Source organism: Zootermopsis nevadensis, unplaced genomic scaffold, assembly GCF_977971745.1.
Source record: "Zootermopsis nevadensis isolate Lab colony 2312 unplaced genomic scaffold, Znev_1.0 Znev_ptg000017l, whole genome shotgun sequence".
Taxonomy (NCBI): Eukaryota; Metazoa; Arthropoda; class Insecta; order Blattodea; family Termopsidae; genus Zootermopsis; species Zootermopsis nevadensis.
In genome coordinates, this window is record NW_028259149.1 from 690,594 (window position 1) to 705,621 (window position 15,028).

At 36.6% G+C, this 15,028-nt stretch overlaps 1 protein-coding gene and 2 long non-coding RNA genes across 14 annotated transcripts in view; 2 read left to right on the forward strand and 1 right to left on the reverse strand.

The window, feature by feature from the left end:
* Positions 1–15,028, forward strand: part of LOC110839517 (uncharacterized) — a 31,234-nt gene that overhangs the window by 3,833 nt on the left and 12,373 nt on the right. For 3 of the 7 annotated variants that reach the window (XR_002546515.2, XR_002546513.2, XR_002546514.2), the window contains exon 3: positions 681–814. This is a non-coding gene — a long non-coding RNA (uncharacterized LOC110839517). Of the gene's footprint in view, positions 1–680; positions 815–4,936; positions 5,741–9,590; positions 9,633–13,771; positions 13,850–15,028 lie in introns of those variants that run through there. The other 4 variants (XR_015535552.1, XR_015535554.1, XR_015535553.1 and 1 more) reach the window with 3 other exon arrangements.
* On the reverse strand, positions 91–13,855 carry LOC110836521 (uncharacterized). 6 transcript variants are annotated; one of them, XM_087350762.1, is made up of 6 exons: positions 10,480–11,046; positions 9,757–9,882; positions 8,742–8,807; positions 7,967–8,056; positions 6,709–6,879; positions 91–764 (listed from the first exon to the last, which is right to left on the reverse strand). In XM_087350762.1, the coding sequence occupies exons 1-6, from the start codon at positions 10,555–10,557 to the stop codon at positions 612–614; spliced, it is 684 nt and encodes a 227-aa protein (XP_087206888.1). In that variant the 5' UTR covers positions 10,558–11,046; the 3' UTR covers positions 91–611. The 6 variants fall into 6 exon arrangements, with proteins under 6 accessions (XP_087206888.1, XP_087206883.1, XP_087206887.1 ...); XM_087350757.1 differs by lacking the exon at positions 91–764 and adding an exon at positions 1,804–3,541; XM_087350761.1 differs by lacking the exon at positions 91–764 and adding an exon at positions 1,804–3,541 and having other exon boundaries at positions 8,742–8,902.
* LOC147873443 (uncharacterized) lies at positions 10,542–12,771 on the forward strand. The gene is made up of 2 exons (XR_015535558.1): positions 10,542–10,593; positions 11,150–12,771. It is a non-coding gene; the product is annotated as an uncharacterized LOC147873443 (long non-coding RNA).

Here is a 15,028-nt window from a genome sequence, read left to right on the forward strand (position 1 = left end):
ATCCTTTAGGATCACTGTGGACTTCAGCAAACTGACAATATATGTACACATTTCCTTGCTTACAACTATCAAAATCTTAACAAAGAAAAGAAACTGTGGAAATATATATTTAATATTAAAACCCAAATTTCAATGCATAATTTACAGAAAGATACAAACTATCCTACATTATTCTTATGCAAAACAATTTCATAATCAGATGATATGGGAGGATTGAAAGCTGTCCTGGTTGTTCCGAGGCCTTTCTGATTGTAGGGAGTAAATCCCTGGGATTTATTGAAGGGAATGGAGGGCCCTTGAGGTGGTGGCCTAGCTCTCTGTTGAGTGGGCAGACCCAGTTGTGAAACAAAGCAGTGAATTTCAAAAGCCTCACAGAGGAGTCTAGAGGGCAAAGCCCCTGGGAAAGCAAGCAAAAGTGATCAGACTGCAGCGAACAAACATACTTGGGAAAGGCCTAGGTGTTAAAAGCCCAGCTTGGTGCAGGCACAGTGGGTATTTAGGATTTGATGTTTTCACAGCGGTGAGCCTGAAGATTGCCGTCTTCAGGGTTGTTGCGCCATGTAGTACGGTAGATTTCCACCAACATTTCAGAGGTCATACTGTCTCCGTCATTAGGGCGATGAATGTGCCAATTGAAGACTGTAATCTTCATAGCAGGTATTATTTGGTGATGTTTCCAGTGGATGTGATCCGCAGAAGTAGCCTAGTCCTGTGGGTAACCAAACCCTTTGGAGCAGCCCCAATTCATCCAAGGCCTGGGTGATCTGAAGAGAGAGTGTAGAAGCACAGGGGTTTCTAACCAAGCAAAGAAGGGCACAGGGATAAAGCTATCAATGTAAAGCCCATAACAAGGCAGGCCAAATACAGAGAAAGTCCCTACAAGGTGGTGACCAGAATCAACGACGTGGTTTACCGGATTCAGCGGCATACCTGGGCCCGGATGATGGTAGTACACCTGGACAGGTTGGCGCCGTACTTGGGTGCTGCTCGGGACGAGCAGCTTTAAGGAGGGGGTAGTGTTATGCGTCGCCGTGGGTGCCGGGTCTCACGCTGGAGGGGAGGGGCTGCCTGACTTCCAGGCTGCCTGGTCTGAATCTTTCAACATCTTGGGAGGGGGATATAAACAAAGTTGCAATCCTGGGTGCGGCCAAGTGGTGAAGTAACATGCAGAGAGTAAGTTGGAGGGCGTCAAGACCGCGAAGCGTTGAGCGTGTGATTAGTGTGTGGATCCACATGTAAAAGTGTTTGTCGGATCATATTCAAAGCAGTAGACTCCAAAAAGCAAGGATTGACAATAAATGGCATAAGAACCAACTTACGCCACAGTATATTATCCTATGATAACAAATAGTGATTAGATTAGCAGCAAATGTAATATACATGGAAACAACAATAAATACACCTGCCAATATGTAGAAATGTCTTTGACAAAACACAAAAAATTTACTGCATCTGAAAGCATATATACCAGTCACTTAGATCTGATTAAGACATTTTGAAGCACAGCATTCAGATGGTCGGCTATTGAAAATAAAGCCATTGCAACCTACACTCCTGTTTGACCTGCAAGTAACCTGAAGATTCGTATGATTATTTTGAACTATCAGTAATAAATGCAACTAAAATAACAAAAGTGACAAATGCTTAACACATCTTAAAATTATATAACATTCCCCATACAAATGAAACAATTATAAAATGTTTTGGAAGAAATAGACTGAATAAAATTGTTAAACCAAAAATAAGTCACTGTCACTGTTTTGCTTCTTTGAAGAATGAATGTTATACAGATAACACAACACGAGATGCGAAAAGAATTTATTACATTTAGTGGCCGAGAACATTCATGTCATACATCATGAGACGCTCGTCATTTTATTACACAAGAATGTGACTGTCCTTTGCCTCAAATGCACAATTACTAACCCATCCCAGATAATATTCCTGTATCAAGCAAATTCTCTTCTAATAATACGAAGAGTTACATCACAAGAATATGCATACCCTACACAAATATTGACAAATCAGATTATTCTATTAACGAATACATTTAATATCACTGAAATACAGATTAGTCATTAATGAGATCACGCTGGCAAAGGAATCATTTATGATATACATTACATAAATGTGGCTGCTGTCTACCATGTATAAGTTGATTTGTCTTCAAAACACCCTTCTGAACGAAAGATTTTGACGTAAATACGTCTATACGGAAGGGTCATTCTGCAAAAAAGTGTCATGAAAATGCGTAAGATGGTTACCTAGGAAACGTCATCTGTTTATCAAAAAATTGACAACAATGGTTACCTAGGAAACATCATCTGTTTACTTGGCATTGTTACCTATAAAACGTTACATTACATTACGCTACCACAGACCCATCTTAAGCGTAACTAATTCAAGTTAAATAAGCAAAGTCTTAATCAAACTTATCTCAATTGTAAAGCGGGTATAAAGGAAATATTTAGAATAAAGCCAATATATAAACTTCCTTTCCGTATAGACGTATTTACGTCAAATTCTCCGGAACCGTCGTTCCACTGACAATTTTTTACAGACATCACAGAAATATGGCAGCTCCCCACTGTGGATGCATAGATGTATGTTAAGATCACTCCTCCGACCAAATGACCCATTACACAAATCACAGGAATATGGACTTTCTCCACTGTGCATATGCTGATGTTCCTTTAGATTACTCTGAACACTGAGTGACTTATTAGACATCACAGGAAAATGGCCTTTCTCCATTGTGCAAATGCTGATGTCTCTTCAGATTACTCTGGAAAGTGAATGTTTTGTTACATACATCACAGGTATAGGGCCGCTCCCCACTGTGCAGGCATAGATGTTCCTTCAAAGCGCCCTTCTCAAAAAATGACTTTTTACACACACCACAGGAATATGGCCTTTCTCCACTGTGCTTATAATGATGTTTCTTCAGATTACCTTGTAGAGTGAATGTTTTGTTACATACATCACAGGTAAATGGCCTTTCTGAACTGTGTGTACGCTGATGTTCCTTCAGATTACACTGTAGAGTGAATGTTTTGTTACATAGATCACAGGTATAGGGCCGCTCCCCACTGTGGATGCGTAGATGTTTCTTCAAAGTGCTGTTCTCAAAAAATGACTTCTTACACACACCACACGAATATTGCCTTTCTCCACTGTGCATAACCTGATGTCTCTTCAGATTACTCTGTCGAGTGAATGTTTTGTTACATACATCACATAAATATGGCCGCTCCCCACTGTGCATGTGTAGATGATTCTTAAGAATACTCATATGACTAAATGACCCATTACACAAATCACAGGAATATGGACGCTCTCCACTATGTACACGGTGATGTATCTTCAAACTACCTTTACTCGTGAATGACTTATTACACACAATACAGGAATATGGACGGTCCTCATTGTGAATGTGTTGATGATTCTTCAGTGTAGTTTGACAAGTGAATGATTTATGACACATATCACAGGAATACGGATGCTTACCATCACGTAATAGGTTCTGTTCATTCGCAGGAAACTAGGAAACAAAGTGAAAAAAATATTAGGATAAATCTTATTAGGAAGAAGAATGAGGCTGAAAACAAGATATAAGTAAGCCCAATGAATATTGCATTACGAAAGTAATGTTCTTTTCAGAACTAATTTATTTTCTCAGTGGGATAGGAATTTAATCCCTATTTCATTTAGTTCCTGGCTACCCCACACAAGACTGTAATTTTCTACTTAGCAAACAAACTCGTTGACTGACAGCATGCAGAAATGCATATGAATTACATATTCAAACCACATATTCACATTACATAACATGATGTCCAAGTTCAAGCTTGCTTCACCCAACCACATTTGTTGTTAGAAAACCCTACTCACATTGCTTAGCCTGATGGGGAGAGAAAAAAGAGAGGTTAACCAATCCATTTATTGATATCTAAAGCATCGAAAAACAAGAATACTCAGATGTTGCTATAATGGTGACATATAATTATATGCAATATAGTGAACCTTCTGATAAAAATCTTTCAAGCAATTTAGTTAACCATATACTGGATTCAATCTACAGTACAGATAAGAGTGAAAGGAGAATCTAAAATAATTTAACCTCAAGTTCACTCACATCCAACTAAATTAATTATGATTTTAGTTGGATATAAATAAACTTGCATCAAATGCTTACTAACGTCTTGTAACCCATGAATCTCTTTAGCCCAAGAACAGAATATCATAAACACTGAACAAGTAGGATTGGCAAAAGAAAGGACAAGTGTTCCAAGTGCAACCATCCTGACATATTCACAGCAATTCGGCCTTTGTGAATGTTGCCAGTGACCTTAGCTTGAGTAGGGTGCCTGACCTCTGTTTGGATGGCTGATGTTGTCATTATGAAAAATGACAGCTTAGATTTTCTCAGTGTGGTTGCGTAGCTAGTTGGCGATTCTTTACCACTACCACAAACTCACTTTCACAAGCAAAAGCACATGTAGGAGTTAATGTAAGGTACGAAATATTGACAATATGACACTGAAAAAAACTGAAATGTCTCTTCAAATAGAAAAATTCCCTAATATAAACCATCTTGAAAATCCAATTAGCTCTTTCTTTTCAGGTTCTTATAAATGGACAGATGAATAGGTAAAGTGAAGCTAAAAGGTAAATTTCTTTAGCCTTCAGTTTCAAATATGCTCAAAAATAAATCAGGGAAAAGTCCATATTATGCGGGTTCCTAGTAACTACATCACAGAACGTCTTCTAGCTGTGGATTAAACAGAAGACCTCGTGATGTGGGGATAACTATTTTGTTCTAAATACAACATTCTCTGTCAAGGTTAATTCAAAACATCCATGGAATTATTTGGGATCATCACTGAAGATTCTTATGTGATCTGTCAACACTGAGCAGACATTCTGCATTTTTCAGGTACTGGAACAAAATCAGGAGTACAATGGAAGACATATCAGCTATTAATAGCCTTCAAGAAAGCCTCAGATTCAGTTAGGAGGGAAGCATTATGCAAGTATAAGGTTCAGTTCATCATCTACCTCCCCAATAAAATATTACCAATCAGACCATATTATATCCAGCTGCTTATGAAATTTATCCAAAATAAAAAATTTAACGGTCCAATCAACTTGTCGTGCATTAAGCCGGCCCTCACGTTCACTTAGGGGCTGCCTCTCTCCATCTGAAATGTGACCTGTGGATTTTGACTGCCCCAAATCCTACAACTCCATTGACATGGATCGTCGCCTCGTCCAAGAAGTACACTTGGCGGAGGAAATCGGGTGACGCGTCAATTCTTTCTAGCATGTCCACAGCAAAGTTTGTGCGTGCTACTTGGTCAGTCGGTTTTAGTGCATGAATCATTTGAATCTTGTACGGTCTTAGGCGGAGCCTTTTGTGTAGCACATCGTGCACTGTTGAATGTGAAATTTGTAACTAGCAGCACGAATTGATTTGCGTGGACTTCGCTGGAATTCCTCTCTAATGCTACTGACATTTTCTTCAGAGGTCCGTGTCTTTCCAGGAGATTTTACACGCAACAGACTACCTGTAGTCCTCAGTTTGTTGTCCCAGAACCAAATGCTTTTCCGTGTAGGAGGTTGATGTCCATACTGCATTCTAAAAGAACGCTGGACAGCCTTAATAAGAGTTAGCAACTCCGCTAGCCACAACACGCGTTGAACCTGCAATCTATGTTCCTCCCTCTGAGTGAGAGACCACGTTTCACATCCAAAAAAAAACAATTACATATAAAAATCACCTGCCAGTGATATGGGTACAAGTTTAATTAAAAACCGCTTACATCTAAGTTTCAGGTGACTCTGAGAGCGTATATCTGTTCATCATTCAGTAATAACCCTAATTATGAATCCTGTGATGAAAAACTTTCAGACAGTAATCCAGAGATTCAGCTTATCTTTTCCTCCTAGTAAACAGTAACACGCACTTAAACCTAAGTTTGCTGTTTAAGGGAGAAGACCTAATTTGATCCAAACTGCAGCTAATCTAAAATTGTCAGTAAATGACAACGAATTACCCAAAGACAGGAATGCATTTTACATTTGATGGTGTCTAACAATTGATGTAGCATTTCCATCCTAAATACCTACCATTAAATCAAGTGTGTCTTACAAAGATGCAGTCTTAAAATGAAGGCAATATAATACTTCAGAAAATTAAGAATGTCCAACAAAGTTATATAACAAATCAAGTATTATTAATTATAAAATTAATTATCCTGTTAAAGGTCCTTACCGGAAATGCAGGTCTATGCCACTGTAGTGATACTCGCTGCAACAAGGTTAAAGGAAGAAGGAAAGAAAGGGGGAAAAAGACAGCTGGACAAAAAAATTCAAACATTCACAGACCCACAAAAATGAGCATAGAATTCAATTGGAAGTAACAGCATCAAAACAAGGCTTACTGGAAAGTCTGGACAAACTATCAAAGTGTTGTGTTGCAACATCTATTTAAAACACTTCTTGTATTTCTCAATATTTAATATCACACGTCTTAAAATAAATTTAACACAAAACAGAAGCGATATTCCACAAACAGTAAACAAAAATTAAAATTCCCTTGCACTAGTTTGCAACGGACACTTCAAGATCTATTAAGCAGAGCAGAATTGCTTCATGTGGACAGACAAATGGAGATGCAATGTATCTAACAATGCTCTCACAACTCACCTCATGCTCCGCCTTTATTGCTGGAGATATTATCAAAAAAGGATCCTCCTCCACTTTCACATCTCCCACACCCTCAACTTTGATATCGACGATTTGATTGTCTTCATAAGAAGACTCGAGACACGTTCCACTATAAGAATCAGGTACAACTTTCTGTAAAGTGATGGAATCCTGTAAAATAACCACTCATTATGAGTCGTGACTGTGCTCTCTCACTGCATGAAATAGAATAATTATCAATACAATTGGACTGAATCAAATTAATAGCAGCTGCAGAACTTCATTAAAGGAGACTGAAGATGGTGGAGTTTATTTAAAATTGCTGATTTTCTTGACATGGTCCATCATTTGATATTTTAAAACAAGATCAGTGCGTTCTGAGAACTACATCTGCTCTGGTCCCATAAGTGGAACTAATCCAAAGAGATTAATAAGACTTTTCTATGGGACCCAACAGAATAGGTATTTTCACCAGCTCTCAAAATATAGCTGTTTTGTTTTAAAATATTGAAATATGGACAAATTCCAAAAAAACAATATTAAATCACAGTAGCTGTTTGTTAAAGATTTTCTTCCTTAAACTATCAAAACCATTACTATGAAAAGGATTTATCCAATACAATTATCACTTTAATAGTATAGTCTCCATGTAATATGAAATCAACGACATCCACATCAGTTTACTTGGCATGTTCGTGCCAAAGCAGTGGCAATGGCTCAGCTGATTATGTCTTGGCTTTAGTAATCAGAAGGTAAAGCACATATTAAATGGTCAGAAAACATTATGTTACAGGGTTTATTCGATAGTTACATGTACACACTAGTAATAATGTGCACACAATAATGAAATTACATTACTGTTCTAATATATCAGTACAATTTGCATCTAGTTACAAAAGAAATAAAAGACAATCTTAGAACATTCATAGTTCCTGTGAATTGTATAAGAAATTCAATAGCATGCAGTATTTTGAATACAAAGCCCACGAATTATACAAGATTTACGGGATATATTTGTCTAAAATATTTCTCAGTTTGGTCAATGTTTAATTTCACATATTTTAAAACTGATGCAACAGATTTAAAATTGCATTTCACAAACACTAAGCAACAAAATTCAATCCTCTGGCACCATTTTGTAAAGGACACTTCAAAATCCATTCAACAGAGTGGAATTCCTTCATGTGGAGATGGACAAGAGACACACAACACGTAATCCTACATATTTCTTAAAAGTGCATAAAAATGTGAAACTCACATCATGTTCAGACTTTATTACTGGAAATTTGGTTAGAGAATCCTCCTCCTCGTGTGTATCTGCAAAATCCTCAAGTTTTATATTCATGATCTGCGAAAGAAGATGTTACACAAGTCTCATTCTATGAACCAGGTACAACTTTAAGTAAAATGAAGTTATGCAAAACCTCCTTACCTGATGCTGATCATGTCCACGTTTTGTCCACTTACAATTTCAATGTAAAACGTAATCATAACACAATCAGACAGGCTAGAGCAAGGATCGATAACCTTTTTGGGTGACAGGTAATTTGGAAGAGCTGATAATTACAGTAAGCATAATAAAATAGCATCTATATATATATATATATGGAATGAAACAATTAGATTACAACTGTTAACTCAAATCCTGTACCAACACCCTTGAGAAGAACTAAAAACATTAAACATTTAAAATGGAATTATTTATTTCTTTACTGAACTAAGCCTGCTGAACAGACTAGTCCCCAGGCAATCAAGAAATTAGGTGCATATACAGAACATATACAGCGTGAGTTCAAAGATCCTGCCACTGGTTGCTATCCTTAGCCACAAGGATACAGTTCTTGTGCTTATTTCCTATTTCTTTAAGAACTATTTTAATATTATCCTCCTATCTATGTCTTGATCCCCCAAGGGATCCCTTCAATTCAGGTTTTGTAACTGAATTCTTGTATGCATTTCTAATGTTTACATTCCCTACTAATCCTCCTTGTTGTGATAATAATAATTGACATTTGATGTAGACAAATGATTACCAAGTTCCTCATTAAGCAGTCTTCTCCAGTCCCCATTATTTCCTTCACTGTTCCAAATATTGTGCTCTGTACCCAACAGTCAAAAAGCATCAATGAATTTTCTTCCCCTAACCCTTTATAGCTGAAGTCGTCTAAATATCATTGAATAATTCAGTCAATATCTGCCTCAAAGAAAAAAGCACACATTCGCATTACAAAGATCAATTAGTTAACATATACTGGAAGCCATCTGTAATAAGAATAGGTCACACGAGAAGTGCTGTTACTTGTGCAAAGGAATGATTTTGGACGCATGAGATGGACTCGTCCAAAGCACGTGCTAGAAGGAAGTCAGCTTCAGTTGGTTTGTAGCTCTAGCTGTGTTTAGATCGGTGCGTCAAAGAAGCTGAGGCTGTGTGAATCTCACTACTACTGAACCCCCCCTCTTTCGACTTATGCATCATGCATTTAGGTGCCACTACTACTCGTGTGACCTACATGACTGTACATCAAACACGTCGTCATCCTACAGAGCACAAAACAGCGACAACTACCTGTTCAACCAAGGAACAGATATATACTTTATAAAACAAAGAATGAGAGTAAGAAATTGAATTCCACTTGGCAAATCACAGAAAAAAATTCTATGGAACATTGTTTCCAGATGAACACAAATATTACTATTGTTAATGTCTCTATCTCACACACATGCTTAAGTGTGTTCTCACATGCACACATGCTTTCAAACAAGATAACAATTTGAACAAATGCATTATATTTAATTTGTACCATCTTTGAATATTTAGTATTTATTTACAATTATGGGGAACAGTTCTTCTGCAAGCCTGAAAAAGAGTGTCTATGTTACAGGTCTGGAGCACTACAGGAGCAAATCAGAGTTACATCATAAAGGTACAGCAATGTTCTCTCTTTATAACTGTTCCACAGCTAATAATAACTCATATTGTAAAAACAAACAAACACAAGCATGTGTAGAAATGGGCAGAAAGAAATCTCATCTGAAAGCAAGGCTTACCTCAGTTTCATCTTCCGTTATGGAAAGTGCTGATTGAACATTAACCTCATCAGTTACCATGGCAATGCAATCTTTTTCACTCAGAGTATCAACGTCATTTTCCATTTTGATTATAACAATGTTCTGCTGTAAAATTAAAAAGCACAATTATAAAATAAATAAAATTATATATAACAGCTAAACATAAAAAAAACATACGTAATTTAAATGCACACAGTGTGTGCTACGTATAGTATTCAATATCGATTTCAATCATAGTACACCTTGAAAGATATATTTGAAGTGAAGGGCGCACACAACGAATTTCACCCAGGTATCCTCCTGATCTACATATCTCAAGAACCAAAGAATATTTTGTAAACACTACAAAGTATTTATCAAATAAAACTCAACAGTATGAAACTGTGATTCAATGTTCCACACATGGGCGATTCCACTAACCAGTCAAAATCACTCTCGACTCATCTGGGACTTGATACGAATCCGAAGGTTAAGCGTACTCGCATATGGAACAGATGGGCACAACCGAAATACAGCTATCGAATAAATCGATTGGTGATCCGACTTAGATATATTTCCAACATTCAAGTAGTCCAGTATGTGTTATGGTTTAAAACAAGAGAGGAAACGTCTAGTAAATCAATTCACATCATATTTCAGCAGACAATATCATACTACATGTACTACATTTGTACTTCATAGTTTATAACGTGTTCTACAAACCACAACTTTCCGATACATATTAGTCGAATGTCGATTAATTGCCAACTTAGGGAAAGATGAAACGTAAACACTGAGCATCAGGGTTCAGTGGTTAACATTTCTGCTTCATATTCGGTAGGTCCCAGTATCAAACTACGCTGGCTGACAAGCTAAACAAGGAATATAGAGAAACTGCGACTATTATATAAAAAAAACATACAAACAATCTGTTTACACTCTAAATGACACTAGTGCCGAACGAAGTGTGCATCATCAACGACAAAAAGGGAATTAATTCATATAATATGATTAATACAGGTCCATGAGTGATCCACACAGCCAGTCTGAATAAACACACTTTAAAGCCCAGTGGAAAATTACCATCTGCTTGAACAAACAGTAACTTTTCATTTTGTATTAATGGGTTTTGTATTTTTCTCGCTGTAAACAGCAATTACTTCCTTAAACAGCATTAACCAGCTGATCCTTGTAATGGTGAAGTGTTGTGCTTTATTTGACGTATGGATTGAATTATTAAATGTTATTTAGTCGACCGTGGCTTCAATGTCTGGGGGGGGGGGGGGGGGGTTATTTAATAACATTATAAATTTTAATCTAGTATTTCTTTTGCCAATATCATGCTGCATTCATCAATACTTGATTTCTACCAGCAAACTGAATCTTCACACAGCTCACCTCTGTGCATGGTGCCAGCCCTGCTCCAGTTGATAGCTATTCCAGCCAATCCATCTACAAGGACTTGTGCACATGTTATTGAAGCACCTGATATTGACTGAACAAATTAATACATTCCTTCAACCAGAGGAAACTCGTATGCTGCATGAACACTCAATTATTTGCAGTCTTTGTTCAAAGCATGAGGTCACATTCTTCCACCCCTTTGTCTATACATTTCATCTCAAAATGTTGGTGTTCTATGTCTATACTAAAAAATGTACACCATCAGCATGTACAAGTTCTATTTCACATCTAACATCTTTCCTTGCAAAGAGAAACATTCTTGATTTTTAATTTCTCTCCCTCATTTCCTGTTACCATGTGTCCCTACCAGCAGCTAATGACTGCAATGTCTTTTATGATCTCAAGATTTAACAGTGACAAAGTAGAATGAATTTTTCCCAGGCTGCCTGCTGTGTCAGGCGGTTGGATGGAGAATACACCAAAGTATTTAGAACCAACTTTGTCCTCGTCCTCAGAATACAGAAGTTCAGTACCCTGAGGATGAGGATAACTCATTGAAGCACAGTTTCAGCTGTGTACATCATGACTGACAGCAATTCTGGAAGTTTCCTGTGATGAGTTTGTGTGATGGAATAAAGATGATGATGATGCAGGGATAGAAGCTTTTCGTAATGTTTACAAATGGAAAAATAACAAAATGGAAGTCAGAGATATTATGGAAGGATTTAAAATATTTTTTAGTAATGATATGACAGCAAAATGTCTTCAGAGGCAGGCATGGAAGGGATGACATGCACGTGTGAGCACATGTCATACGCTCTTATGAGGTTGTGAACCAGGATGGCCTACATAAAAAAAATCATTACACATTTTAGCATGTGATGACTACAGATATTTCTTGTATCATGCAATAAGCCTACATATGCAAGTGAATGAATGCCTGTAAAATTAGGAGGAAAATATGTATAACAAAATTCAAGAAAAAAGTTATAATGGAACCACGGTTCCGGATAATTTGATGTAAATACGTCTATACGGTAAGGAGTTTATATAGTGGCTTTATACACGCTTTACAATTGATTAAAGTTTGAGTAAGACAGTACTGCCTACCTTGAATTAGTTACGCTTAAGATGGGCCTGTGGTAGCTGAAATATGTTATAAAATTTGTACATTGTAGAGTATCAACATACCGTGTAAACACCATATCTATACAAGATTTTGATCTAGTAGTACTACATTGAGGATTTGACATCAACATTAAGCCAAACGTTTCCTCCATAAATGTGACAAAGCTTTGATTTTCCTCCTTTAAATCAATATTAAAAATTCCTGTCAATATTATCGGCATTGTATTAGGATCTTCTGTGGCCATAACTGAAAACATCTTTGTATAATTTCTCAAATGACTCAAAATAAATCTTTTACAATCATCAATATATTCCCTTGTATGTTCAGCATTAGTTTTTGGTATTTTCTTGGGAACTTTAGGTTCATTATTTAATACTTCTATTTTTCTTACGTTTTCTGTACTGTCTCATATATTCTGCGTTATGGAGTCTTTTAACTTCAATGTCAACCATCTTGTACATAGCAATAAACTAACGCAACAATAGATTTCTTAATAATTCTTATATAAGATAAGTACCTGTGAAATTGTAAAACGTTTTTACCAGCACAAAATTATCTAGTCTACGACGCACTTCTTCTACAAGCGATTCACAGCTCATCTCTTTCCACAATAACGAAAGTGGATTGTTGACAGCAGTAATGTAACACAACAATGCAGAGTAAACAGATGACGTTTCCTAGGTAATATAACAACGCATACAAGCTGACCATTGTTGTCAGTCCATATTTACAAATTGTTGATATTTCCTAGGTAACCATATTACACATTTTTCTTACACTTTTTTGCGGAATGACACTGACCCTTCCATATAGACGTACTAGTCCTAAAGGCAATGAAAGAATGTTACTGCATTACTTGAAACATAAGAAAAATTATATTTGACAAATATAATAATAATTTACAATACAGAAATGTCACTATAATATGATCTTGTTACACGTGAAATTGAACGAATTCAATTTCATACGTACAGAATACATTAAATTATTTCTTCACATTGGGGAGAGAAATTATGGTTCCCAGTAAAATTACACAAAATCGGGGAATCGAACATAAAGATGATCAGACTGGACAGAAATATATTGTTCTAATGAATGGCCGGTGAATTGAATGTGTGAAAAGTGACGAAGAAGAAAAACCAAGAATACATTAAATTATGTACAACATACCCTTCCACAGGTGCTAGGAATTTTGTGACACTATTTAAAAAAGCCGCAGGTCGCAAACATAAACAACTCTAGATGAAGATAACTTTGTTCTTTCAGCTTCTAGCTCATCTTCATAAACGACATTATGTTGAACTCACTGAACTAATGAGTATAACCTCACTTTGAGCCTTAGTGCAGTCAAAATAACCTGTATTTATCAACACACTATTTGTACAAAAGCTTTGGCACAAATAATAAACTGTTTTTAAAATAATATTTCCCAGCTGAACTATATTTTAAAACATATTTCTCCACTATATTATTTCCACGCCATGTCAATCGGCAACCAATTCAGACGCAAAATACATCTGAGCAGTATGTCACTTTTTTCGCTACGTGAACGGGTTACAGGTATGCACATGTGCTTATAATTAGTAAAGGTAAAAATCAAATAACTGCTGAATAATTCGCAAATTATAAACACTACTAATAATATATATTACACTAACAAATCAGTTTGACATTTCATGATGAAATCCATAGAAGTTTAAATTCAGGGGATGCTTGCTATTTTTGAGTCCAATATATTTTCTTCTGCCTAATATAATAACAAAGACTAAAGTACACAAAAGTGTAATTTTGGCATCGGGAACACTAAATTCTTGGACTATGTCAATCGTCTGTTTTTTCTTCTTCAAAAAAACACTGCCTTTCGTAAGCTGGATCAACTTCCTCGGTTTATCTTGGGAAGGGCACTTACTCGGATAGGTCGGACAGAGTTCCTCTGTCACTGGACCCGTCAAAATTGACTTGTAATTTTGCAAGTTGTGCTGTCTGGGTGTCAAACCTGGTCTCTCACTTTGAGGATCATGAATTGAGGGCCTTTAGGAATAGTTTTTTCAGGAATATATTTGGGCCTAAATGAGAGGGGAATGTATCACAGAGAAACTTGCACATTGAAGAGCATCATAGCCTGGAAGATTAAGAATTAGTTGGATCTATAACTGCCCTCCCCCAACCACTAACAAAGTGTGTAGCCAGACTTCTTTATTTTACTTACCATTCAATACAGTAGTTACTGCTTCTTGCATAAATAATCTGCATTGCCAGAGCACAGATCCCTGTCAGGAAGCAAAACTTTTTTAAATGCGTCTGATCTTTAATTGTAGTTCCATGTCCAGGTTTTTATGACAGCTTGGTTCTCTTTGGCAGGCTGCCATGCAAATACATCATTCAGTCTACAAACAGTAAACATGTTGCCACCTGAACAATTATGTTCAAGTATTGTGGAAAGAAACATTTTTAAGAATCACATGAAAATTTAATAGGTTTTCAGAACACATTTCTGCTGAATTGCCTTGTAATTTTGAATGTAAGACTAGGAAGTGACATGGTTACTTCAAAGTTGCTGCTAACAACCCAACAGGAGAAAAAGCATTATAAAAATTTGATTTTTGTTCCTGTAGGGGTAATATATCCACAACTTAAAACTACTTCTTGCCTTTTCTGCAGAGTCTGAATGAGTGTCAAGCAGTGTTGATCTACACCTGGGCACAGCTTAACTAGCATATATAGTCCTTAAAAGCATCA